Source organism: Abramis brama, assembly GCF_963993115.1.
Source record: "Abramis brama genome assembly, chromosome: 3".
In the NCBI taxonomy this organism is placed as follows: Eukaryota; Metazoa; Chordata; class Actinopteri; order Cypriniformes; family Leuciscidae; genus Abramis; species Abramis brama.
In genome coordinates, this window is record NC_139965.1 from 52,323,967 (window position 1) to 52,346,157 (window position 22,191).

The window sequence follows — 22,191 nt, forward strand, 5'->3', positions numbered from 1 at the left end:
TCGATGAGCAAAGTCAATGAACGTCTATTAAGTATTTAAAATTTTCTCTGTAAATTTTACGATTGGGATCTATTTAAAGGCTTATGTAAAGTCTTAAGTTAGTACCTGTGCTCGGACAGTGCATGAGAAACCCCACATGGCTTTATCTGGGGTATTGTGCTCACGTCCACTTCTCATCTCAAAAGAGAATGTCACAGTATCTCCTTCCACCTGAAAAAACATACGGTTAAAAGTGTATTAAAGGCATATGCAGATATTTAATATCTGTAGATTGTTTGTGAATACTGAAGGTGCACTCTGGTGTCTTAATATAATTTAAGCACACCATTTTATCCATCTATTGGATCTTTAGGCAAAATTTGTAAAAAAAAAAAAAAAAAAAATGTATGTACCACATTTGATGCATCATGCTTTTATAGTCATATAAATAAATAGTTAAAAAAAAAATAAAATAAATAAACCTTTTCATTGCATTTACCGTTGTTGAAGCTTTTCTTTTGATTCAAAACTAAAAAGTGTTAAAAATCTTAATTAAAAGTGTGTGTTTTTTGTTTTGTTTCTTTAAATATAAAAGCAATGCTCACCGTTACTTTATCAAAATCGTCTAAGACATTTTAGCAAACAGATCTGTGTATGGAGGTTTGAATTTTATATTGACAACATTAAAATTATATTTCCTTCATCAAGAGCACAGATAATCACACATGAATTAGATTATATACCAGTTTTGCCATGTATCAAGGAAAAAATTATTTAAAAATACTTATTACAAGTTAACACATTATTTTATGTTTTTATCCAGCTCATCTTTATTCTTGAACACTGTCTGATGTTATGGAGAGTGCTTTTCCTCACCTTGACAAGATCTTTGGGCCATCCAGTTCCCAAGACACTACGGCTCCCATAACCCATGGTGTTGCCTCCATACTCACTCACTTTTCGACTATTTGTGTTGGGCCCGGCATAAATCACCAGCTGAATAACGAGAGTTTATGAGCATGCATATTCACTTTCATTCCACTATGAATGAGAACAGAAGTTTCAAAGAATCGAAAGTTCAAACCTTGTCATAGTCATATTGGGAGGAGCAGCGAGGGTCAAAACGGAGGTAGAGACAGCGCGCACCAGGTATGTGCACTGTATCTTTAAATTTGTAGTTGTCCCGCACTGGATGAACAGTTTCCACTGTTTTCCCAGCAGCCCATGGGGCAGGGATCTTCAGGCCAGTCAAAAAACCTGGCTCCTCTCTCTCTTCCAGAATCTGGAAACTGAATTAAATACAACATAATTTTGTGTTTGAGTAATCTAAAGGTTTTTGTCCAATAGTTACAAGGATAGATAGAAAAAAGTATTTTTACCCATCACTTAATGAGGGTGGATTGGGGCCTTGATTTAGCGAGGAATCCTCAGAAAATAATGGTGAATGTGTCTTCAGCAGCAAAGCGGTCTGTTGGATAGATAGATTCAGAGCAGTCAATGTTAACAATACCAACGGTTTATGATTTATTAATTTGATCTACAAATGTACTTGCACATATTAATGGAAAATCTGACATTTTTCATTATATTTCAATTTAAAAAAAATCTCAATGTACACTACCGTTTGGGGTCAGTACGATTTTTGTGTGTGTGTGTGAAAGAAATTAAAACTTTTATTCAACAAGGATGCATTTAATTGATCAAAAGTGAGTCAAGACATTAATAATGTTACAAAAATTTCAAATAATGCTGTTTTTTAACTTTCTATTCATCAAAGAATCCTGAATATTTCCACAAAAATATGTAGCAGCTGTTTTCAAACTGTTTTCAACATTGATAATAATAAGAAATGTTTTTTGAGCAGCAAATAAGCATATTAGAATGATTTCTGAAAAATCATGTGGAAGTAAAGACTGGAGTAATGATGCTGAAAATTCAGCTTTGCAGCACAGAAACAAATTATATTTTAAAATATATATATATATATATAAGAAATAGAAAACGATTTCACAATATTACTGCATTTTGATCAATAAATGCAGCCTTGGTGATAGTGTAAAATATTGACATTTGTGTGCATCGATTAGAGCTGGTTAATATATTTAATATTTACAATATATTCACTAGTATTTGGCTGGTGTTATAACATTAACCAGCTCTGCTCATTTTTTTGATTATTAGCTTTTTATTTGACCATTATATTTCTTAAAGCCTGTATGAGAATGCTAAAATATTTTGTCCGATACTAGCAATAGAGAGTTTAGATTTCTATGCTATTTGAGAGCAAATACATAAATATTGAGATGCTATGTATATCAAATATTGTCCAAATGAAGAAAAATTATTGCTCTTCCATCCAACAATCACATATACACACCTGACTAGTATAGAGGACCAGTTGGACAAGCTGAGGCATGAGAGCATCAGCTAGTGTGAGGGTTTGTAGGTTTGGGTGCATCAGTGAGGTCAACAGAACCGGCAGCAAGTGACCCAACATTGTGGCCTTCGTTACCTGTTCCAGTCCTCTCAGTCTTCACATTAAAAAAATAGAAAAGATAAGTAAAAGAAAGCATTTAATTACATGTACAAAAAGTACAACATGTACAACATACAAATAAAACATCATCAAAAATATCTAATATTGTAATGCACCTGGTCTCTCGATCACTGATGTTGCTGTTGATAAGGGAGCTGGTGACTTGCTGAAGGGTCTCCAGAACCTCATCACACCCAACCAGGATCTTCGAGGCAAGTGATAAGATGCTCGTCTGCAACTCCTGAGGGGAACACGCACATTCAACACACACATTTCTTTGAGAACATCTAAAGCTGGTACAGAACCCTTGTGAAAAAGAAGTACACTTTAGCATACTTTTACGCATTACAGAAATAATATACTTAAAAAGAACATATACTTTCACACAGAACACGTTTTTCCATTCCAATTCCATATTTACTTATATTGTCTTTGAAATATATTCTGCTGAATGTACTTACAAGCACTTTAATGTCATTTCTATTTAAACATGTCATGAATTGAAATATATTTGTAATTACACATTTGTACTTTTTAAAAGTGTACTTAAGGGATAGTTCACCCTTATACCATGATTTACTCACCCTCAAGCCATCCTAGGTGTATCTTTTTTCAGACGAACACAACCAGAGATACATTTAAAATATCCTGTCTCTTTAGGAGACAGGAGCCAAGCTTTATAATAGGAGTGAATTGGGGGCTGGATTTTGAAGGCCAAAAAAATGCATCCATCCATCATAAAAGTAATCCATACGTCTCAAGGAGGTTAATTAAGGCCTTCTGAAGCGAAGCGATGCGTTTGTGTAAAAAAAAAAAAAATCCTTATTCAGATAGTTATACACACCTTGGATGGCTTGAGGGTGAGTAAATCATGGTATAAGGGTGAACTATCCCTTTAACACACTTAAGTACACTTTTAAAAAGTACAAATGTGTAATTACAAAAATATTTAAACTCATGACATGTTTAAATAGAAATTACATTAAGTTAAACATTTCAATTTTGGGTGAACTACCCCTTTAAGAAACTTAGGGCCAAATTTACTAAACACGGCAAATTAGCGTGAGTGCAATTCCATAAAAGCACTGATGGGAGTGGAAAGTTCAGTGCGTGATCTACTGACGACATGGAAATTAAAAATGTTTGTTTAAGAAATTAAAAGCTACACACACCATCGATTAGGGTTAGAAGAAATGTTGCCAAACATATAACATACTAGAAACATAATAATCACTGCAATAATGATGTTTCTAGCATAGCATGTTATATGTTTGTGACAAGTTCTAATATATATATATATATATATATATATATATATATATATATATATATATATATATATATATATATATATATATATATATATATAATATATAAATATATATATATACACACACACACACACACACACACACACTTTGAGCTACAGAACAGAGCACAGAATATTGAACTGTTTTAATTCCTGTTTGTTTCATCTTTCATGAATGCAGCAGCTGTCGTCATCAGTCCACACTAACCAATCAGAGACCATAGGGTTTTTAAAGGGGATGTTTACCTGTACCTTCATTGTTTCCCCTTGTAGGGAGCTGTCACTATCATCAATGTCATCAGGGTGGAGCAGGATGGTGTTGCTGAGCAAATGGTTCTGCACAGCCATTAAGTAACGCAAGCTTGGTGACACTACCTGTTGATGTGGAAGTGCTGTGGGTTAATTAGTGATTCAATACATTTGTGAAATTATACAGACAACTATTTCAAATTAAGATTGAATGTATACATTTAGATGTACCATATACAGTAAATAAGGTCCAAAATAACACTCGGCAAACCAAACATGTAAAATTGGCTTTGCAAGAAAATGATCCTGTTACTAGCAAGATGACTTTGTTAAGAACTTCAATGTAACATACAACAGAATAGTAAGAACAACATTGTTGGTGCAGTTAATTGGCCTTAAAACATCATGTGCTTGTAAAAAAACAGACACCACCAATGCAAACAATCACCAGATTACATTACATCACTTCTCAGACATTCCATGACCTGACAAATTCTGATTCAACATGTTCCATCGGCAAAAACATGTGCCGACCAATGCCAACAGACACTGACAGAGGGAATACACTGATCCAACAAAACACAACAAAGTGTCTGTTGCCATTGGTCGGCATCTGTCAGTTCAGTGTGAATTGGACAGAAGGGAAAATGTTAAATAATTTGTTTGTTATGGTAAAATACTTTGAATCAGTCATATTTCATAGCAAGAAAAAAAAAGATTACTTTAGATCATTCTAAAGTTATCCCAAGAAAATTAATAAACAGCACTCAAGATAATTGATCTCATCTTTTTCATTGATTCATTTAGTTTGATTTCCCTTGTAAAAAAGAAGTGCACTTAATTGCATTGAATGTGCAGTATTGCATTGAAAACAGTACTTCCAGAAAATGTAATATGAATTAAATTAAAGGCCACTTAAAGAGAGTGGATTTTCATGACTGATTCTTAACACACTTAAGTAGACTTTTAAAAAGTACACTTTGTAATAATGACAAATTAAATCTTTTACTTTAAAGTACATTTTAAATCATTATGTTTTATTACTTGTTGTAATGCTTTAAAAAAAAGTCAAATTATGTTGATGTGTTGACTAACATACTAAAGCACATAGTACTTGATTATTATTTAAATTGCAGTGTGTAAAACTGAACTAAATTTGTACTCAATTTTGTACTTCATCATTACAAATGTGTAATTACAAATATATTTAAATGCATTTTTCAAAAGAAATAATATATTTTAGTTTACCATAGATGTTTGTCAGTACATTCAGCAGTACACTTAACCGTTTCAAAAACAATACTAGTAATTAAGAAATTACTTGCAAAGATAAAAAAAAAAAAAAAAAAAAAAACTCTAAGTTCAGCTAATTGCATTTACTATAATTGCAATTAAACATTGCTAATGCTAATGTATGCTAAAGTGTACTTCTTTTTCGCAAGGGATATGAAAACAAATGGCTTGTAGAGCTCTTTTAAGATTAATTCAGTTAAAAACTACATACAGAGTAACCAGTCACAACGAAAAGTTTCTTTACAAAGAAATGTTTAAATTAATTTATGTGGAAGTCACATACAGGTACAGTGGACAGAAGCTTCTGAAGGTCTTCCTTGGAAACGGTTTGACATTTGGTGATGAGGAGACATGACTCTCGCACTACAGTCTTCAAGATACACTGCAACAGTTCATCTTTCAGTCTTCAGGGGAAGATGAGAGAGTGTAAATGGCAGATATAAACAGATATAAACCAAAAATCATCTACAGATATTTACAATCTATCATCAAGGTAAATAACATTACTTTAAATGAACATATATATTTAATAATAATTGTAATACATTTTTGTTGAGATAAGGGAGAAACTTGTATGTTGCGATCACAAAAGAATTATGTAGATTTTTTGTGTTATGCATGACTAGTAGAGTATACAGTATTGAACAGATCTAAAGAGCCGTGAAACTTGTTACCTGTAGTGGTCATCCTCCTCACTACCAAAGCGGTTCTTCTGTAACTGGTTAGCAAGGTTGTTTAATATAACATCACGTAATTGAGACAAACCACTGTTCTTCTCCCCTGCAGAGAGAAAAAAAATTAGTAATTACTGGCACTATTGCTTATCATTATGCAATTGTGCAATTACAGTGATAACTCGGCTTATAGTTAAACTTGATTTCTGTATGATGTGTATTTATTTGTAATTCTTACCCTCAGTGAAAACAAATTTTAGCAGGTTGTTCAACTCAGATTCGCTCTGGTACAAGGTGTTTAAACCTGAGCTAATAAGAAATAAAGAATGGAAAAATGGTTTGTAGTTATTGCAGGTATTGAGGCCAGTTGCATAAATTCAACATTTTTTTCAGACTAGTAAAATGTTTTTTTGACTAAATCCCTTAAGAATTTTGTTCAACTTTGGAAGAGAAATGAAGATTTGTTTTAAAGAATATAAAAAAATATATTTAAGTCCCTTTGCAGTCAAAAATTATATCCCGTAAATCCCATTTTTGATAATCAAAATGACATATTTAAATGTTTTTGCACCGTGAAAGTAATTTCTTAATGCCTTAAAATAGCTTGAATGTAATTTGAATGTACACCTTTGCTTCATTTAGTATATGGGGATGCATGAATACGCAAATTATTCCCCGCCTCCATATTATAAACATTTTTTATTTTTTATTTTTTAAGAGATTCACCTGATGGCAAGACACACTTCTCTTTGTATTTCTGGTTCTATCTGATCAGGAGGAGCCATAAGTAACTGCCACAGCAACAGTCCAGAACGCTTAACACAGTCCCGGTTCTGCTCTGAATTTGGATTAAAAAACTGGAACACCACCTGGAAAACACAAGAGAGAATATTCCTCCTTCAAGTAGGTGTCAACCTATTCACTGCGGATGAACAAACTCAATCTCCAACAGCAAAAAGGCCATCACTTACATTGTTTTAGTTAAGTCATATGTATTACATACAATTTTGGTATGACACTTTTCACAATACACATGATTTCAAAGCAGCTTTGCAGGAAGTTATATAGTAACAAAGTCATACTGTAGTGTTTATAATGTAATTCAAATGTAAATCTTAAATATTCTAGCAAAACCCCACCAATTATATCCACACCTGAAAGACGACCAGAATGCATCGGATGATGCACGTGTCACCATTGACCATGGCCTTCTCCATGACGTCACATATAGAACTAAAGTGGCAAGCCTCCATGGGTTGTTTTCCTATGAAGGTTCCCAGGTGTAAACTACTGCTGGCTGCTAGCAGGTTGAGCTGGTGGATGCACATAGCACCAACATGATGGAGCAGCTGGTTTATCACTTTGCCTGTGTCTATCATTTCTTCTGTAATAAAGAGTCAAAAAAATGATGGGGAAAATGATACAGATCATTTCTGTATTATGAGCACATCTAAAATCTAACTTTGCATAGTAAGTGTCCTATACACTAAGTCCTTGCAAAAATATTTGCACAGGTATAGCAATGAAAAGTGACCCCTTGTAAAAAAAAAAAAAAAAGTAAAAAAAAAGTGTTTTATTCTAATGAATGTGTTCTTCAAATCATAAAAGTATAGTTTTTAAAAACTGTGCTAGCCTTGCAGATAACATGTTAACAACATAAAGGCCACTTAAGTGTACTTAAAGAGAGAACACATTCATGACTATTTTGTAATAATGTCAAATTCAAAGTTGTACTATGAATCATTGTTTTAAAGTCGGCATGAAATCAAATTTGACAAATGTTCTTTTCATATGTAATATTGTAGTGTTTATTATAAATGATTTATCTGTGCACTTCATTATTTTTTTAAAATTCATGTACCCTTATAATCTTTAATCAAATACATTACCCTTCCCTCCCCCCTCGAAACGACCTCTCTTCTCTTTCGGTCACATGCCATGGCGAAAGGATGCGGCCAGAGCCAATGAGGGTGCGGCTATCGGTGTTTGTCTCGTTTCGCGGGAGGCTCGTATAAATATGGGCTGATTCCTGCCTGAAAATTTAGCTGCTCGTCCTCGTTCTCGTCGCCGGGCTCCTCAATAAAAAATCCTTCATGGGAGGGTAACGGGGGAGTCCGGTGGAGAGAAATCCTCCACAACTGAATGTAAACTGGCATTCAAATCTGCCTCCATTTTGTTTGCAACGCCCAACCTCCAACGATCCAATCAATTCCCGAAGGATGAAATCAAGCCCCGCCCTACATTTTTTTCTAATTTCAGAAGCCGTTTCACACGGATATACGTCACAACAAGGAAAAAATGACAATCTCAACTTCCGTTTCATGCCGACTTTAATATTTGTTGTGTGCTATTAAAGTACACTTATTTTGATGTGTTGACTAACATACTAAAGAGCATGTAAAGGGCTTGATTATAATTTTAACTGTAGTGTTAATAATACATTTAAACTTAATATATTTTGTATTTAATTATTGTATGTATTAAATTGCAACATCATCAGTAAAACGCACATTTATTAAAACTGCAATTATAAATATATTTAAGTATACAACATACAAGTTTCAATATAAATGACATTAAAGTATATTTTAGTTCACCATAAATGCTAGTCAGTACATTCAGCAGTACACTATAATTACAAAATTATATATAAAGATGTACTAAAGTCCAACTTAAGTGGGTCAAAAAGCACTCTAAAGTTCAGCTAATTGCATTTAATATCAATTTAAACTACATTTAATTTTCATTTAATTGCAAATAACATGAAAACGTTGTATTCAGTTGACACAAGTATATTCTTTTAAAAGTATATTATTTCTTAAGTACTCTTTTTAAAGGTATGCTAAGTGCACTTCTTTTACACAAGGGAAATTTGAGCAAAATCAGCTATTGTCACTATAATAGCTAAAGACTGTGCCTGGTTGGGTCGTGGTGTAATGTATGCAAGCCTCTGAAATGTTTTGTTGTGCAATATCAAAATCATCCAAAAAAAAAAAAATCAACTCGAGTAAACTTTTTGTTGCATATGTTAGAGCTCTAGTTTCAATACCTTTAGGCTGAGTGATGACGTGACTGACGCCAAGTCGTTGGCACACATGATGGAAGGCCTGGTTCCCAGGGTTACACCATTGGTCCATGTAGTCACTGGAGCACGTCCAGATTAAGTTGTTAAGTGCATCATAGCAGGCCCCTAGAACAGTCATTATACAATCAATTATATGTGACACAGTGCTTTTTGTTAATAGTTTGAATTAGCTTTTCTTTTTATATTTTAGCTTTAATATATATTTTCACATTAAATGTAGTTTAAATTTTAGTAGTTGTATTATGTGATTTTTATTAGGTTCTTTTAAATTTATATTTAGATTCATTTTAATTTTAGTAATTTTATTACTTCAACTTTTAGTTTTCTGCCAAGGCAACATTTCTAATTTTTGTTTAAATTTAAGGTATTCATTTAATATTATTTTATTTCAGCTTTATTTCAATTAACAAAAAATATTTGTTATTAATATGTTAAAATATTTTAGTTAAAAATAACAACATTGATATGATGTGCTCCATCAGAATCAGTCACAAATCAAAACCTAGACTTTTCTGTTGATTTTGATAAAAGAAATTCTACTTTCAAATGATGTCGTGAAAATATATATATATATACAGTCATGCTCAGAATTAATCATACCCCTGGTAAATATGATCAAAAATGGCTGTAAAAAATAAATCTGCATCATTTATCCTTTTGATCTTTCATTCAAAAAAATTGGCAAAAATCTAACCTTTCATTGAAGTAAAAAAATTGAAAGTGGGGGGGGGGGAAATCACATTATGAAATAAATGTTTTTCTCCAAGACACGATGGCCACAATTATTGATACCCCTAGACTTTTTTATGAATAAAATATCTCTGAAGTATATTCCCATTAATAATTACCTTTTTTTTCCTACATATGACTAGGAACATGAAATTGTCCAGCTATGACTTCTTGTTTCACAGGAGTTTATATTCCCTTAATAATCCATCACAATGAGTAAAACCAAAGAGTATAGTTCTGATGTGCAGCAAAAGATTGTTGAGCATCACAAAAAAGAAAGTGGCTGTAAGAGAATAGCTAAAGAATTGAAAAATCCCCATTTTGACCATCAGGGCAATAATTAAGAAGTTCCAATCAACTAAAGATGTTACGAATCTGCCAGGAAGAGGACGTGTGTCTATATCGTCTTAATTCACGGTGAGGATGAAAGTTTGAGTGGCCAAAGACTCTCCAAGGATCACAGATGAAGAATTGCAGAGATTAGTTGAGTCTTGGGGTCAGAAAGCCTATTAAAAAAAAAAATCAAACAACCCCTACATCCCCACATGTTGTTTGGGAGGTTTTCAAGAAAAATGCTCCTCGCTCCTCCAAAAACAAACTCCAGCATATTCAGTGGTCAGACACGACTGGAAGTTCACACGGCACAGGGTTCTGTGGTCAGATGAAACTAAACAAAGAGCTTTTTGGCAGCAAACACGCTAGATGGGTTTGGTGCACACAAGGATAAAAAGTACCCCATGTGTGCTATGGGGATACGCTTGACCAGAGTCAAATCCGCCTTGCTTTAGTAGGAAACACTTCTTAGCAGACTTTTAGTCATAATGGTGTGGACTTGTATTGTTCTCGGGTGCCGGATTTTAAAGAGTAAACATTTAGCAGGAGTGGGTTACTTTCAGTTTCCAGTGAGGGATCTAGCGTGTGGCTAAAGGCTGCAAAGAATCGTAAATACAGAGACAAAGCTGTTCTGCATCATCCAGCGGACTTTTGCTCACAAATAAACTTACATTTCTCGGTACAGGTTACACGGAGAACGAGTAAAAATTGTTAATATACATATACTACACTGTAACTATACAAAGCAGGTTGAAAATCTGTGAAGTTGAACAATGGCTCCATTGATCCATTTTCCAAAAGGGAAAGAATGAACATTTTAAATGTGCGTATGTGCTAGGTTTCATTTTATTTAAGGAGTAAGAAAATAGTCAACAACAATGTATTAAAATTCCTTAAGCCCAATGCATATTCATTTTGCTCTTGGTGAATACAGTCCATTCTGTCTGAGATCCGTTTTGATTTATGCATCGAGTTTAGTGTGAAAGGGGCTTGATGTGAGGAAATGTCTGATTCTTACCCAGTCCTGCAACCTGAGCCCCACGACCCAGAGAACTTCCTGGAGCATCTACGAGGTCTGCACGATTGCTAAACTGACCATCAGTCAGGTTAAACACCAAACTAGATGCCAAGACTAGGAAAAAACACAAGGGATTGACTGAAAATGTTAAGAAGACTTTGAGAATGTCAAATAAAAGTACTTTTTCGCTGACACTCTTGGTTGCTTTTTAACAAGAGTTTACTAAATGATTTTCATATTTGTTCCACAGAAGTAAGAAAGTCATATGGGTTTGGAACAACATGAGGGTGAAATAGATGATGAAAGACTTTTCATTTTAGGGTGAACTATCCCTTTAATTGTTATATGTTTGATTTTAGGCAACAGTGGCATAAATGAGGCGGCAAAAATGGATAACATTAAATGATAAATCACTATTTGGACACTATCCATGATAGAGATTATGTTAAAATGTTTGATTAGGGTATAAAGATCTTTCCCCTCAGAATAAGAGATGATGACTTACTCTTGAGTGAAGAAAGGCCACTGGCACCCCCAAACAGCGAGCGGGTGGCAGAGCTCCCAGCTACACCTGGAGTGGGTGCCAGCATCACTAGGTACGTTCCACACACGTACATCGGCGTTTTCCTCAGAGTTTTTATAGACAAGCCACAACTTGTGTTGACTACTGGGACAAGAAAAAACAAACAAAACAAGAGACCAAGATCAACACTGCGAGTTATACTATATTGAAGAAATACGACAAGTATTATCATTTGTTTATCCAATATATATTTTTCTAGCATAAGTTCCGCTTTCATCAGAATTATCAACACACACACACACACACACACACACATAAGATTTGGCACAGGTTTTACACCGAATGCCCTTCCGACTCACACACACACTCTGACAGCCAATATGTCAATATGTCCAATCCATCTAATCTAACCCAAAGCACCCAGAGGACACCCACAGGACACCCATGCTGACACGAGAACATGCAAACTCCACACAGAAAGGACTCCAGGCTAATCTGGGGCTGGAACCGGGCACCTTCTTGCCGTGAGGTGACAGTGCTACCGTGCCGCCCCATTTGTTTATCCAATATTATCAATTAAACATATATTCTATTATACAGATATTTGTGAAAAAAATTTCAATTACTTTTTCAAAACTTTCTGGGTCATTTATTTTTTCAAAACTTTTCCAAGTCTGGAAATTGCAATTTTTAAATTCCATGACTTTCCATGGTTTTTCATGGCCGTACGAACCATGCCTTTAATACAGCAATAGGTATGCTTTCCAAACATCTTGAAGTTGTGACTACTTAAGTATGGATTTATATTGAGAATTGCATGTCATGTATTTAAATATATTTGTAATTAATTATGAAGTTACAATTTACTATATATGTAATATATCAACTTTCAATGTAATATTGGATAACACACTAGAGTTAAAATTATAATCAAGTACTTTACTGTGATGTTAGTCAACACATCAAAATTAGTGTACTTCTTTAAAGCACAACAAAATATTATTAAAACATAATGATTTAAAATGTACTTTAAAGTAAAACTTTTAATTTGGCATTATTACTAAGAGCACTTTTAATCAGTGTACTTAAGCGTGTTAAAGGGTTAGTTCACCCCAAAAGTGAAAATTCTGTCATCATTTACTCACCCTCATGTTGCTCCAAACCTCATGTACGGGTTTGGAACAACATGAGGGTGAGTAAATGATGACAGAATTTTCACTTTTGGGTGAACTAACCCTTTAAGAAAGAGCCATAAGAGTGTACTCTCGTTTATTTAATTAATATTATATTATCTGCAAGTACAGTTTTGTAATACTATACTTTTAAGACTTGAAATACACTACAAGTGCACACTTAATACAATGAAGTGCACTTCTTTTTCATAAAGGCGCCCATTAATATAGGAACCAAGCCAAAAAAGTTGTCTCTTGGGAACAGCCGAGGCACAAACAACATACAGCAGTATTACCCGACTGCTCCTCTTTGACGGGGTTGGTGATGGCAGAGCCGGTGAGGGCAGCCAGCGTGGAGGAGTGGGAAGCACGGAAGCGAGACATGCGGCTCAGGAGCAGCTCATTCAAACACTTAGATGACTCGCCTTCCTTTCGCGACAGGATTACCCGATCTTGTATAGGACTGGCCACACACAGACCAGACTCAGTCTGCAAAAAAAAAAAAAAAAAACAGATAATGGGAGCTCGTGAAGTGAGAGTTCAGGGTAGATTTCTTAGTTGCTACATTTATAATAATTTCCTTTTGAAAAAGAAGTGTACTTAATTGTATTGAAGAGTAGTATAATTAAAATAACTGTACTTGTAAAAAAATTAATATTAAAAACATTAAAGGCCACTTAAGTGTACTTTACACTTTCATGACTATTTTTTTAAATTATTTTTAACACACTTAAGTACACTTAAAAGTGCACTTTGTAATAATGTCAAATTAAAAGTTTTACAGTACATTTTAAATCATTATGTTTTTACAAGAGCACAAGTACTTGATTATAATTTTAACTAATGTATTTTTCTATGTTACATTTAAATGTGAATATATTTTATATATACTGAAATGCACTTCTTTACAAATGTGTAATTACAAATATATTTAAATACATGACATACAAGTCAGTCCTAATTAGTTGGGTCAAAAAAAGCAATGTAAAGTTTGACTTATTGATTTAAATATAAATTCAAAACAATGCATTTTCATGTAATTGCAATTAACATGTAATTAAGTGTCCAAAAACATTAAAATAATATACTTTAGTGTGAACTGAATGTAAAGTATATTTTTTTCCATAAGTGCTTTTTAAAAGTCTGCTAAGATGTACTTCTTTTTCACAAGGGTTACCAGTCAATGCATACAATAAAAAAACTTTTGTAACTACAAAACTCCACTGAGACAGAGGGTTTTTCCTGCATTGAAAATATTTTGGTGGGCACCAAAATTAATCTTTGTCTTGCCATTCATTTAATGTTACCTGCTACAGTACTGATACCCACTGACAGCTGGCTGCTGTACAACGCTACCGTGTTTGTGTAAGCTCTGTGAAGAGCGTCAAAGGTTTCTATTTACAATGTGTTTTTGCAGCATTGAACTTTGTAGCCAATCAGAGACAAATCTGTTGAGCGTGTAAATGCAATGGCCAATCAGATGTGTTTAAGTTAGTCAGAATCTGCTCAACACCGCTTAAAATGGCACGAGTTCTGCATGCACATGAATCCTTTCATTATAACCAACAAAGTATAAACACAATGTTAATAAGAGATTCATTGCACAGTGTAGACAGCTTCATTGATTATAAGGGGAGTTCTCACAATAGCGCAGCTTTGTGTATGTGTACCTCATGTTGTAATTGACAGCTTCATAATGGTCATAATGGCAGCGATCTTTGCTTGCTTTCTGTGTATAATATATATTTTCCATATTACTGCACATTGCAAAGTGTCTGGATTAACACTCATATTTAAATGCATGATTGAATCCGACTGACAGTGATAACCATAGGAATGGACGGAACAAAACAATCTGATACTGTATGTCAAATGATCTCAGAGTATAAATGCAAAATAATAGACCTACCACTTTTTCTGTGTAATGTGTTATTTTGCTGTTCATTTTATTACTAACTTTTCAGTCACACTTTAGTTTATGGTCCAATTCTCACTATTAACTAACAACTAACTCAGACTTTTGCCTCAATAAACTCCTAATCACTGCTTGTTAATAGTTAGTAAGGTAGTTGTTAAGGTATGGGGTAGGATTAAGTAATGTAGAATATGGCCATGCAGAATAAGGCATTAATAAGTGCTTTATAAGTACCAGGCAATCTCCTAATAATATGCATGCTAATAAGCAACTAGTTAATAGTGAGAATTGGACCGTAAACTAAAGTGTTACCAACTTTTCAAATGAGTCACTTAACTTTAAATATAAAATAGTTCTAAGTACTTTGTTTTATGATCCGTCCAGACAGTGATTATTTCTATTTCATTAATATTATAAAATATTTCTTTGCATTTACTTTGGATTTATTGTCAGTACTTGGCTCGCGGTTCACATGGGAAGGGTACTTTGTACTGTGTGTGACACATTCTTAAGTTAATACCGTTAGCTGGAAGACATCCATGAAGACAGAGTGGCCTTTTTGTGTTTTCTCATTGATGCTGACAGGTGACCAAACCCAGTAGAGGTAGGTACCATCAGAACACAGCCGCAGGGTGGTCAGGCAGCTGCCCACTGGGAAATGATGATGGGGCATTGCTACTACTTGAGAAACCTTCAATAGAGAAAGGAGAATTAGAAGCATCCACAAATAAAACATTTGAAAAGGGCGAAGTTAATATACAAGAACTTACCATAGATTTATTAAAAATATTACACATTTGATATGATTCAATAAGGGAACCAGAACATGTCATATATGAATATAATTATATTTAAAAAATAAAATAAAATAAAAAGTAATTATAAAAAATAAAAATAAAAAATAAGATTTCCTTCTTCTTTACTAAGATGCCAATGACATTTTTGGGGGATAATTGACAACTAAATGTTACAAAACGAGATACACATAGGGGATGTGAGCCAAATTTCCACCATTTGGAACTCCAAAACTGCCTGTCCAAGTCATAACAAGCCTCCAAACTAAAGGAAAATTAATTTTAATTCATCAAAATGTTTTGTTGATATATACACCAATGAAATTGTCAGGCATAACCTATAATAACAAATTAACGTATGTTGTGAAAGTCCAAAATTAACAAACTTAGTTGACATTCAGCATTTTCTTTTGCCAAAATGATGAAAAATCAAGAAGAGTCATATTCCAAAATTCATATTGCATCAGTAATATGACAATCATGTCCAAAGCTGATACAACTCTTTCATTTTACAACATACTTAGAAATTAGACGCCTACTAACAATTCTGATTAGAAATATCAGAATACATACTCAAAGCACTGATACTTGTAATACTTGTAATCAGGGCCTAAAATTAACATTTGCCAAGTGCCAAATGCGAGCAAAAATCGGTGTTGGTGAGTGTATGAAACGGTGTCAGTCGCCAGTTGGCCAGTAACAATTTGTTTAATTGTAACAATGTAATGTTGTGACAACATGAACGTGAACAAACGTGAACAAATGTGAACAACGCTCTGTACAGTTGACGGGTCAGTGCTTCTGCTACTGTCTGCATTTTTAATGTTAACTAGACAACAAAGGACAAAGAAAAAACATCACTGCTCTTGAACTTTAAAAGAAGGATATGAAGACTATGCAGTGTTATTTATTTGATTAGACTTGCTTTTAATTTGATTGTTTGTTCATATTTTATTACTGACTGTTTACTTGCCTTTAAAAATGTAGGCTATTGAATTTATATTAGTTAAGCTAGTAGTTTTAGCTGTGGTATCAAATTGAAATAGAGGTATGTGAATTTTCACTGGTATCTAACATTTTGGTGCCATAACTGCCTGCTTTTTGTGTCATGGCTAGTAAAAATATATATTTTTGGCTGGTAAATTTCAGCCATTGGAAGGTGTTTGAAAAAAAAAATAGTTTTAGGCCCTGCTTGTAACACTTGCGATGTAAATTTGAAAGTGCAATGTGAAGGATGATCATTTGCGATGGAGAGTTCATACCTGCAGTGTGAAGGGGTCGATGACCTGGCACAGCTGATGAGGTTTTGTGTCAAAAGAGGCAGGACGGTGGAGCAAAAAGCCACTACTGTGCGCCACCCACCCTGCTTCCATTTCCTCATTCCGACAATAAACAAAACCCCTGTGAGGAAGACCAAAAAAAAGTTTTAGCTTTTAAAGTCTTGAATGTAACTAGTTAACACGGAGCCATGAATATGCAAATTAGCCCCACCTCCACTCAATCACACCAGCTCAGGGGTCTCATTTATAAAATGTGCGTAGGATCCTTACTAAAAGTGTACGTGCGCCCGAAAGCCAAAAATGACTTGTGAAACAATGCGTATGCAAGAACCTGCGCAGAATTCCCTTTATAAATCCCAGTCAGCGGAAGATTGTGCCTACATTGCATCCACAACAAATATTTCTATTTATTAGAATATCATTTTTTTTAACTTCTCGGTAATGATTTCATGTAATTTAAGTGCTTAACTCCATTAATGAGAATGACATATTTAATCGAAATGTGTATATCAGATGTAAAACATAGTTTAAATCATTCTTTTATTTATTTAAACTGTTATTGTGAACATGCACTGTATTTCAGCCTTAAGTATAAATCAGCCTTAAGTCTAGCGTGACTGCGGCTTTAGACACTATTAAGGTTTGTATTTCTAGTAATTTCTAATAATTTCTAATATCTTCTAACTACTTAACTTATACTACTTATAATATATCAAATTAAACAAGAGAATATGTTGTTTCAGATGATACACAACTTGCCATTCATCATGAATTAATCTGATCACAAATCAAATTATAATTCAGATACATTAGAATAGTTTTTGTCCTCTAAATCCTAATAAACTATATCTATACATAGAAACTAACAACCTCCACTGTGACTTCAGAAGGACGGTGTTCATGTATGATAGTGATTTTAACCCTGCAAATAAAAGAAGTGGTTAAACTGGTGTTACAATTACAAACATCCCCAGTTTTCGCTATTATGTTAAAAATTATTAATGCAAAATGGGATTTCTTATTTTTTCCATTGTGGTTGAAGTGTCCAAGACGTTTCTTCATGAGACTGCAAGTAGTTGACATTTATGAGAGGAATGAAACAAAGTCCAATGACACAGCAACATTTCACAGGGTTCAAAAGTCCAACAAATATAGTTGCTCACAGAGCAGAAATGAGAAAGACAGCAGGACAAAGCAAGAGCTGTAGAAAGAGCACAATAGTAGCCTGGAGGTTACTGGTACAAACAGAAAAGCAGGGTAGGAGGTTAAGTGGTAGTTATGTAGTTTTAGAGTTACCTCAGCGTCCCATGTTGCCCTGAACCCAGCTTGCTTAAGCCCTTTCCAAAAGAGTTTGTTGTGTAGAGATAGAAACCATCTGTGGCAAGGCTGCGTCCCAGGTCTGTGTCTGAGAGAAAAAGATGTTTTAGGGCCTGATAAAAAATTATTATTATTTTTTTTCACAAATTCAATTTTATAGTTTCTGTTTAAATATTTACGGATTCCATTTGAATAGTTTGATCGAATCTTAATAATTAAAAAGGATGTCTAATCAGTTGAATACATAAACCTTTAACGATTTCATAATTTTCAAATGCCCTATGAAAAAAGGTGATAATCAACATAACTTTTAAAATGTTATCAATATGTAATTTAAACAATTCCTTAAATTTTTGGTCAAACAAAGTGCAGCACAAATTGAGATTTACTTTTGAAAGTAAAATGTAGAAAAAAACATTGTGTGATATTCTTTAAAAAAAATTATGTTTTATGTAATTATTGATTAGGGAAGCACTTGCCATATATATTTTTTTAAGTTAAACAACAGGTTGTAGTGAAGACTATAGAGTATCTGTGTTCATCTGACGGTAGTTCTCAAATGGAATGGTAAAATGCTGAAGTAACTCTCAGAGCAGCTCTGGAGATGAAGATCATGTGTCCATGTCCTCGTATAGTGAGACAGCAGACGCTGAAGACACCATGAGAGTCACACGGGCATGATTTTGTGTAGTAGGCCAAACTGGGACAAGCGGACTTCAGATTTCAATAGCAGTCTTTAATATTCACAGACACTAATGTCGCTATTTGATTAAGGGTGCTATCACAGTGGCAATTTAGTTTGAAATGTGGCACAGTTCGCATGAACATTTAAATTTTTTCACAAAGCAACACGGACAACATAGCGAGTGTAATCAGGGCAGCAAATGGATGGCAATCAGCAGTCTCCTCTTTTTACAAAGAATCCATTTGCAAGCCGCAGAAATCCACCTTCATGCGACACACATACAGTAAATAAAGTGTTGTGTACTGTGCTGCGCATAATAGCACCAAATTAATAAAAAAAAACAATATATTGACCGCGCACTGTTTTCTATCATGTGGCGTGCCCGTTTATGATGATGTAAGATGTGCAAATGCACCTGGGTTCGAGAGAATCAAGTTAAGTGTGAAACCAGACCAACGCTCCGGGGAGCGCCGGGAACAGTCGCCCTCGGACCGCAGCAAACATGCTTTACTTTTGATTTATTCATTAACAAAATTGCCAAATTCCGAGACGTTCCGCGTTATACAGTAAATTAAATTTTTATCAATGGATTTCTGTGATTCCATCTGCATTTTCAACACCATGGAAATCATAGGGCACTAGTGTATGAAGAGGCAAAAGAGCAGGGATTAGTGTGTTATACTGATATACAGCATGCTGTAGCATTTTGAAACTGAAAAAAAAATAAATAATTTAAATGCTGTGTTTTGTGTCAGTTGTTTTGAGTGTTGAGGTTGAGTGACTACGTTTACATGCAGCCAATAACCCGTTCAAAACCGGAATATTAGCAATAACCCGGTCGCGCACGGCCATGTAAACACCGGCAAAAACCCGGATATGCTCATATCCCGGTTTTTAAAAACCCGGATATGATCCCTGGGGTACCCCCTTTTCTAACCCGAATATTTGGTCATGTAAACGCGTATCGGCATATCCCCATCAAAAGGAACATTGATTTGTGTTCTGCGCATGTTCTATTCGCAAGGAATCTTGGTCTTTTGAGTAGAGATGGCGCATACAAAACCCCGCGTGCAGTATACCGGAAGTAAACAAGAAGTAGAGGTAAACATGACGAGACGCAGCACAGCACCACACTTTTGGAGCGAGGAGGAAAGCGCAAACAAAGGCGATCACTATCTGCCCCGAACTATTCATTATCCGTGTGCTGCTGCTGTTGTTGTTGTCTTTGGATACAGGAAGAAGAATCGGAAATGACGCATATTGTGTCTTAAGGTTGTCCGTACGTCCAGACGCTAACCGTGCGTCGCCGTTTACATCGGGATAATGTATACAGGAGTAACTCTCTCTGCTCATGCATGTAAACGGGTTATTCCGAATGTTTCAGAAACCCAGATAGTGACCTTAACCCGACCATAACCCGAATTTTAACAGCTTGTAAACGTAGTCACAGACCTATAAAAAAAAATATTTGATTAATTCCCAAGCAGAATTGTATGCTTTCAACTTTGTTACAACAATCTTTCTTTATGCATGTAGAAACATTTGCCAGCCGTCATAGACACACCTTTACTCTCTGGACCAGTGACGCTGCTCTCTGGAGTGGGCAGCATGTCCTCGAAGCCCCACGACACACTGTGTTTCCCCCCTAGCAAACAGGAGGGTGAGCCTGGACCTCCCTCAAGAAGCAGCAGTCTGCAATTGAGTGAATTAAATTGAACATCTTAAAGTTTCAAACTCTTTTAATCCTATACGGGTTACATTTGTGAATTACATGGTGAATAATAATTCCCACCGCAGTTGAATACGAAATTTGATAGTAGGGATGCACAATATATCGCCACCAGAATGGTATTAACCGATATATGTTCATTTTAATGTTATCATTATCGGCCTAATAAGAAAATTTGGCCGTTATATTAAAGCCAATAAATAATGGATTATTTCCTTCAGCTGAGACACTTCAGATGCGCAGTTTGCCATGAGGGTTTTGAATCGCTTGAAATATGATCGGAGTCACTTCAAAAATGGAAAATACAGTTAACACGCAACATGTGCAGCGCAAGTCTGTCATAAAGGCTACATAAAATTATAATCAGAACATTATAATTGTGTGCTTGGGATGTGGCTTTTAACGGTGAGACGTTTGTTTTCGTAAACAGGATCCCAAAATGTATATACAAATTTTAATTTAGATTTATCGGCCAATATTTCGGTCATCGGCTTTCAAATATAAAGAATAATCGGTATCAGCCAAAATGTTCATATCGGTGCGTCCCTATTTGATAGTTAACAGAAGTAGTTTAACGCTGTATCAGGGCTTGAATTTCAGCTGGGATGGCGGGTATTGCGCATGATTTTAATCTCACGCATGGAAATTCCCGCAAACATTTATTCACTTTAGCATGTAGGTTGGATGAGTAAATGAATCCACACAGATTATAAGATCAAATCAGTCATTAAAAAAAAAAGTAATTTTTTTAGCACAGGCCCTGTGTATGTCTTCAAATATTAATTGTATGACACATCTCACCTATAGAGAACATCAGCCACTGGAAGTTGACCCAAGTCTGTCTGTTTCTGCAGCAGGTGGACTGTATGAATGAACGTTTTGAGGGAGCCCCTGTAAGCAGACAGAAATTGTTTTGAGTTTCCTTTGTTATTTTTAATTTTTTTGACTGACATAGAGATGTATGTACTGATGAAATCAAGAGATACTCTCCCCTAGACATATCAGATGAAAAGTGGTCGAAGGAGATGCACTAAGACACTTTAGTACGAATTGTAAAGAGCAATGTGTCTCAGCTTACAACTCATGACTCGGAGACAGGGCCAGAAATACATTGAGAGAACCATACTTAGCAATTGGGGCAATTGTGCAGAGACAAAATATTTAACTAACGTAAATCACCGTAATGTGCCCAGTTGATTAATCATAGTACATAAAGACAATTGTTTTGTATTACAAGTGTTCAAAATCCTAGTTTAATTTTGTTCATATACTGGAGTTTAAGATTTTTACAGAGGGTATTTTGGATCTCTCTTTTTATCACTCCATAAATCAGAAAACATCATAAACTATGGAGCTTATAATATGACAAAATTATTTGAATTTGAATTGTGTAATTTGAATTATTGACAAGTGTAATCTAACAAAATTAAATTTTATGTGGAATTTTAAATAGTTCTGAATTTGATTTCTTTAAATGAATATTGAACATTTGAAATTTAACGAATTTAAATGATTTTATGGCTGAATTTTATAGACATGTATATTCAAACAGCTGTTTTTTTGTTCTGAAT

General features: G+C 34.5%; 1 protein-coding gene across 3 annotated transcripts in view; it reads right to left on the minus strand.

The window, feature by feature from the left end:
- The window catches only part of hectd4 (HECT domain E3 ubiquitin protein ligase 4), an 83,741-nt gene that overhangs the window by 51,409 nt on the left and 10,141 nt on the right, over positions 1 to 22,191 (minus strand). For all 3 annotated transcript variants that reach the window (XM_084108951.1, XM_084108950.1, XM_084108949.1), the window contains exons 3-23: positions 21,422 to 21,511; positions 20,456 to 20,583; positions 18,186 to 18,294; positions 16,872 to 17,010; positions 15,336 to 15,506; positions 13,197 to 13,389; positions 11,711 to 11,872; positions 11,206 to 11,319; positions 9,090 to 9,230; positions 7,195 to 7,424; positions 6,767 to 6,909; positions 6,279 to 6,349; positions 6,041 to 6,146; positions 5,650 to 5,770; positions 4,071 to 4,199; positions 2,632 to 2,756; positions 2,357 to 2,510; positions 1,359 to 1,447; positions 1,064 to 1,268; positions 856 to 975; positions 106 to 210 (exon numbers count right to left, since the gene is read on the minus strand). In XM_084108951.1, the coding sequence (XP_083965077.1) occupies positions 106 to 210; positions 856 to 975; positions 1,064 to 1,268; positions 1,359 to 1,447; positions 2,357 to 2,510; positions 2,632 to 2,756; positions 4,071 to 4,199; positions 5,650 to 5,770; positions 6,041 to 6,146; positions 6,279 to 6,349; positions 6,767 to 6,909; positions 7,195 to 7,424; positions 9,090 to 9,230; positions 11,206 to 11,319; positions 11,711 to 11,872; positions 13,197 to 13,389; positions 15,336 to 15,506; positions 16,872 to 17,010; positions 18,186 to 18,294; positions 20,456 to 20,583; positions 21,422 to 21,511 (2,845 nt within the window). The remainder of the gene's footprint in view (positions 1 to 105; positions 211 to 855; positions 976 to 1,063; positions 1,269 to 1,358; positions 1,448 to 2,356; positions 2,511 to 2,631; positions 2,757 to 4,070; positions 4,200 to 5,649; positions 5,771 to 6,040; positions 6,147 to 6,278; positions 6,350 to 6,766; positions 6,910 to 7,194; positions 7,425 to 9,089; positions 9,231 to 11,205; positions 11,320 to 11,710; positions 11,873 to 13,196; positions 13,390 to 15,335; positions 15,507 to 16,871; positions 17,011 to 18,185; positions 18,295 to 20,455; positions 20,584 to 21,421; positions 21,512 to 22,191) is intronic.